The following is a 6,422-nucleotide window of genomic DNA, read 5'->3' on the forward strand; positions in this document are numbered from 1 at the left end:
TTCCACGGACCACGGCCCCTTCGATCATTTCTTTCAGCACATGATCAAGCCACATTCTGTTCCTTCTATTCTTTCTAGTAGCTCTTCGTTCCTAATCCTTCCTTACGCCTTCTCTACTTCTTGCTCCCCTCACGTTTTCTATGCACAACGAAAAGCATAGACATATTCTTTGACTATCCTGCACTGAAAATGAAAGAGCCCATGTTGGGAAATCCTAAACAAGATTAGACCAGCCTTCCTTGCAGGCGTCCTCAACTGTTCTCCAAAGGGATGTTAGGGAGAGGCCTCTAATCACTGAAGTTCACCAAAATCAGACTCCTCGCTTGGTTTTAGATACGATAAAATTGCCAAACTCTGTTTAAGACAGAAATGCAATTTATACATTCGAAGCATAAGAAATGATACATTTGAAAAATTGTTTATGAAAATGTGGATATTGCAAATAAATAAACAGTCAAACTATTATTTTTCTATATTTTCTATTTCACATATTCGTACAAAAATCATCTTCAATTTTACTCGCACAAGCAGTCAGGGTTTAAACTGCCAAGATGATCGAACTGAGGGAGTGAATTGTTGCCAGGATCATGCTGAAAAACTAGCCACAGAAACACCTGTAAAAATCATTTAGAGGTGTTTTTTTTACTGTATTTTATTTGTACCTCAAACACCAGTTTAAAGATTTTAGTCGTGCAGTCGAGCGGCTGCACATACTGGTAGGTAGAGTGAACTCTCCCGTTCTTCAATTCGATGTAGGGAGAAGTACCGTATCCTTCTCGATGTAAAAGTTCCATTCCATCCTGATAACAGTGGATACAAAGGCACAGGAACGGGCATCTGCTCAAAAGAATTGAACTTCCAAATCACCCAAAGGAACTAGCAGGAATATGTTCAGTGCCTAGTAAAAAAGTTCTTAATGAAAATGTTGAGAACAAAGCAATAAGAATATCTAGTGCTAGCAAAGCTGATGCCTTTCAGGCACTCGGCCACTACAAAATCACCGGCCTTTAGGCTGGTGCTTGAATGTCACCATTTACTAGAGTAACCTAAGTGGGCCAGAGCCGGCTCTCCCACTTGCAGTATCCACAGTAACTTATAACTCAAGATACCCACGAGAGGTACCATCACAGGACCATCTCGCTGTTTAGTAAAAAAAACCTGCACTTGTTCGTAGGACTTTCTGGACACTCTAAATCGAACAAGTACACATATTTATTTATGTATTGCCCTTCTCTTGTTCTGGGCCCTTAACAGACTTTCACCCAATTACAGATAGTGACACGCATAATGCTTTTTAGAGGTGCCCCTCAGAAGGTCTTAAGTTGTTTTATACTACTGCGGTATTTACCTTACGCATTAGGAAAAATGCAGGAAAACCTAATTCGGAGTAGCCGGCAGAATGCTCGAAAGTGATGTAAGGAAATTCCCGTCTCTGCCACAGATGAAAAATTCTTATCTCAGCCCAGGATCGACACCCGACCATGTACCCAACACTCTACCACCGAGCTACACCAAAAGACGACTCAAGCACCCTTAGCTAGACAATACAGGCGAGTGGACGTAAATTCACCCTCCCCTGAAAATCCAGCCCCCCCCCCCCCCCGTGAACTTTGTGACCCATTGAAATTAAAGAGAAAATGGGTACGTGTAACTGTAACAACTACTCCAAGGCGAGTGTCTTCGAAACGCAAAAATTCAAAGCTAAAGCATCGTTTATTAGCTAGCAGCAAAGAGTAAGCCTAGTATGATTTTTGCTACTAGCATTATATGAATAAAGCAAGCTACTAGTACCTTCAATTAGTACCAATTTTCACCACTATAAGCGCAGCCTTAACCACAGTCAAAGCACAGAGTTGTATATAGTTAATAGAGATAGTGTTGTCGCGGATAATTGACCCCAATTGGATCTTGCGCAGGCCGTACGCAAGTTTGCGCACTCACCGGATGGAGATATAGTCGCGAATCGCCTTTCACGCACCACGCATGTGTTACAACGGCCCGGCCGCTGTATTTGGGGTTATTTTTCCACGCGCAGGTCCTATGTACTGTTTCTCTATTTACTATATGTAACTCTGTGAGTCAAAGACACAAGTGTGCCTTAGCCCTTAACCTACCAATTTTGGATTTTTTTTATCAAACATTTTTATGGGAATTTTTTTAATTTTTCTGCCGTATAAACAAGAGTAATATTTTATTGTAAAACGTGTTACAAAGTGCCTATATATATATCTGCCGATAATTATATAATGAGAAACAAGCAAAGTAAAGCGCAAATTCAAATGCAATTAAATATGTGCCATGATATATACAAGCAATACAGTTGGTTGTTAAACGCTTACGTTTCTGTAAGTCACCGTACACATTTCTGACTCTACACAGAAAATTTGCAGGATTACTATGTTAGCGAGTATTGGCAGCAACTACCTCAGTCGTGGAGGGAGTCGTTAAAAAACTTGAAACCCGAAGTTTTATCGAATATAATAGACTCCGAGAGTACACTCACCAAGTAAGTGTGTGTACTTACTTGTATTTGGCGTAAAATCATACAGCTTTCAGTTGTTACCTTTATCCTTGTTGGCACTGCGGCAAACTATTAGATACCTAAGTATACCACGTGCTCAGGAAAATCGCCTAGATCAATTAAAGCCAATACATGGTCTACTATTTAATGACAATGTGATGCGGAATGAACACTTTAAGAACTGCTTCTGGAAACGTATTAAACTAAAGAAGAGGCACGAAATTGAACTAATTGCAAAGGTTTGTATCTATTTGCTCTACTACTTAACCTGCTATACTTCATTTGTCTCAGAATATAAATTTCATTTGCTATTGACTCCGTACTCGGACCTTTTCTGTAGGTGGGAAATATTTTCAATTTTTTTAACATACTTAGCAGACTGGGCTCGCCGCAGTGAATGTGAAGAAAATATGACTTGCTTTCTGTATATATGAAAAACATTTAGGTTACATACATATGGCTCTCTTATTTGCCTGCATTTTTGGGGTCGACCATGGATGATCTACAAACCTAACCGACTTGCAAAAATGCCCAAACTTGGATTTGAACCAGTCCCATAGTTGCACACCAGTTTTAGGTTACCTCAAATGATGCTATTCTCAAGAGTTACATCGACTAAGGAGCACATTACGTTTAAGGATGTTTTTGATCCACCAGTCTTTGGGGGAAGTTAATTCAAATTTGATAAACTAAGTCAAACAGGCGGGTGACCCATATAACCATACCCAGTGGAGGACATTCAGTTATTCATATCCCACTGCGCTAGGCACATAATGATTATATCAGGAGTGTTACATGAGTAATGTTTTAGATGTGTTACAAGCTGGCAAATGAAACACAGTGCCATTACATTGTAGATGTTGGATCTGGTCTAGGCCATCTCAGTAGAATACTTTGTTACATGTATGGCCTTCGAGTGTGTGCATTGGAAGCGCAAAAATGTTTATGCACAGAAGCCAGGTATAATACAATTATAACTTTTGGGTAAACTGCAATACAACAAAATACTTTTCAACAATTATCCATCAGAATAAGAATGGCGTTTTTCTGTATTTCTACACAATTATAAAATCGTTTAGTATGCAATTCCAGTGGTGCGCTGTTCGATTATATTTCCATGTTGATTTTCCTGAAGTTTTAATAGAAGCAACTAAAACCCATTTGTCTTTAATGGTACTTTTGTTGTAATGCAGCGTTGGACATCACAAATTCTAATGGGGGCTTAATTTTCGTTATAGAAAACTTGACGATTTTATGGAAAACACTATGAAAAATTACTTTAACATCTCCATAAATCAAAATTTACGAGTGGCTCATCTAAATGTTAAAATTAAAACAGACCACAACGGTAGTGATATTTTAGAGGTAAGCATTAATTTTGTAATAAAGCTATTAGAACCAGCATTTTTAGGCTGTTAAAAAAGCGTTTGGTATTGACAATGATAATATTCAATTTGGAATTGTTGGCTTACATCCATGTGGCAATCTGGGTCCAACATTATTGCGCTTATTTAAGCAGTCCACCCAAGTGAAATTTTTAAATATTGTCGGTTGCTGCTATATGAAGTTAACAACATTGTAAGTATGGCTAAACCTGCAGACATAGAGGTGGGACGGTTGGTAGCTTAGCGTGATATAGATCAATGGGAGTGGTCTTCAGCCAATTTGTACAGTATAGCTATAAGAATATACGACTTAAGACGTGTACAAAGTTCCGATTAAGATGCTTTCTAATTGAATTAATGACATCGGTCTTGAGTCAGTTTGTATTAGTCAACACAAGGTTTCGTGATGCCAATTCAGAACTACTCAATACTCTTAATCTAGTTTTTGGGCACAGGTACTCATGGGTGGTCGACACGAAAAAGTCACATGGCACATTTTCGCAGCTCAAAGCATAGTATGATTTTTGTGGTGAAATTGGGCTCCAGAAATACGAAGTCAGGTTTGGAATTGACAGTTCATACCAGGGGCGGACTGGGTACTTACGGGCCAGGTGGAATTGCATAGGGTACGGGTAGCTCTGAGGTGCACCACAAAAACATTTTAAAGTACTCCTTTCTCGAAAATCAATTACCATACAGTTTTTTTTTAAATTGCAGCTGATAATTAAAAGTAACAAAATATACAATCCACACGAGGTGCGTCGCCTATCATTGTATTTCAGCACTTTCAAAATACTACGACAAAAAATGATAAATTCATTGTAAAACACTTCAATTAAAACAGAATTTTTTAACAACCTAACATCAACCCCAATTAGAGAAACGTGTTAATAATTTATTAATAGTGCAAGAAACTAAATACAGCACATACTTATAAATTTCCAACGAGCCATTATGATCTACAGGCCAGGTGGCAATCGCCCCCCCGGGTCAGTCCGCCCCTGGTTCATACAACACATGAAGGGGGGGGGGGAGTCTACACATGTGTTAGTTTTTAATGTTACAACGCTTCCACATCGTGTAATCAGATGCTCAATTCCGGTCTTCGATACCTTAGTATTAACTACTATTATACTTACTGAAATCACCAAGAAGGCCTACCAAGACTACGGTGAATAAGACTTTCAGGAGGCAGTTTTCTCTATTAATTTCACCTGCTGTACCTGAAGAAGATACCGACTCATTATGTAGTTACACCATACAGATCACTTTAAACTAGACTTTCACAAGCGTAGGCATTTTTGAGAAACGCAGCCTTGATTTGGAAGACGTTTTTAGAAGAGTCGCAAAAATTCCTCTTCCTTTGGATTCGCGACTGTACTGCTAGTTCATAACAAAATAGTTTCACTTCCAAAAGCAAGTAGGTACCCCTGTGGTGGGGTCAATTTTTCCCAGTACCACGATTTTATTTTTCTGGCTAAAGATAGGAGCCACTAGATTCTCATAGCCTTGCCAGTTTTTGTAATAAATCCTTTTATTCCTGGTTGCCTGCAAGGTAGAGCGTAGATCTAACGCCAACTGGCGCAGTAATTTTTAGGACTAGCGCCACTGCCCAATAATCTAAAGGATAATTTTATCGAGCAGTACCATTGCGCCCTATCTCCTTTAAAAGCAAGACTAAGTTTTGTACCCTGTTGACCTCAATACATTTTGGTATGGAGTCATTGGTGATGCACATTAATATAAGCCAAAGGTCAATGGGGTTTACCCAAAATCTATGTATATTTGTATTGTTGATCTCTTGTACCGGTATCTAAAAGTTCAGCCTATTCTAATGCTAATGTTATACCAGTGGATATCCGCTCAGCGCCTACAGTCAGAAAAATAATTACGAACTAGACTACTCAGCTCGAGAACTGGCCTGCCATGCTTTAGAGGCATATGTTGCAAAATTGAAGAACGGCGAATTTGATCAACTAAAAGTTCACGCCTACCGAGCTGCTTTGGAAAAACTGATAACAGACAGGCAGCCCAATATGTATCATTCACAAGTCAACAGTGTAAAATGCACCAACGGATTGGTATTTGCGGAGTAAGTGTCATCTTGGTTTCATATACTAAGACCTTGTGAAGATATTGCAGGAAGGCGACGTCAAACTTGGATATCAAACTGAGTATAAACGAAATAGAGTCACTGCAAATAAAAAATTATTTGGACAACTGGAAAGATGTCGTGGTTTTTTACTCTCTACGTTTGATGATAGCTCCACTTGTTGAAAATATCATCCTGCTTGATCGCCTTCTGTACATATTGGAATCTGGTAATAAAGCCGTTAAGATATTTTATTATATTAACTTACCTTTTCTAGATTATAATTGCGAAATCACTTCTTTATTCAATCCACAATTGTCGCCCAGAAACCAAGTCCTTATCGCTAAGAAGTAGATGACTTCGGTCCAGATTTGGTTTCAGTCCTGCCAGAAAAGCTGGGATACACGAGGCACCATCCATAGCA

The 6,422-nt window shown here is 38.9% G+C and overlaps 1 protein-coding gene across 2 annotated transcripts; it reads left to right on the forward strand.

Annotated features, from left to right (window-relative positions):
* The first annotated feature begins 2,039 nt into the window (after window positions 1-2,039).
* Window positions 2,040-6,414, forward strand: LOC116165291 (protein RRNAD1). Of its 2 annotated transcripts, none has more exons than XM_031479590.1 (9): window positions 2,040-2,345; window positions 2,391-2,506; window positions 2,550-2,760; window positions 3,333-3,481; window positions 3,760-3,886; window positions 3,933-4,099; window positions 5,759-5,998; window positions 6,049-6,227; window positions 6,276-6,414. In XM_031479590.1, the coding sequence occupies exons 1-9, from the start codon at window positions 2,247-2,249 to the stop codon at window positions 6,350-6,352; spliced, it is 1,365 nt and encodes a 454-aa protein (XP_031335450.1). In that variant the 5' UTR covers window positions 2,040-2,246; the 3' UTR covers window positions 6,353-6,414. The 2 variants fall into 2 exon arrangements, with proteins under 2 accessions (XP_031335450.1, XP_031335449.1); XM_031479589.1 differs by having other exon boundaries at window positions 2,044-2,345; window positions 6,040-6,227.
* Window positions 6,415-6,422: the final 8 nt, after the last annotated feature.

This window comes from Photinus pyralis, unplaced genomic scaffold, assembly GCF_008802855.1.
Source record: "Photinus pyralis isolate 1611_PpyrPB1 unplaced genomic scaffold, Ppyr1.3 Ppyr1.4_LG3a, whole genome shotgun sequence".
NCBI classification, from domain to species: Eukaryota; Metazoa; Arthropoda; class Insecta; order Coleoptera; family Lampyridae; genus Photinus; species Photinus pyralis.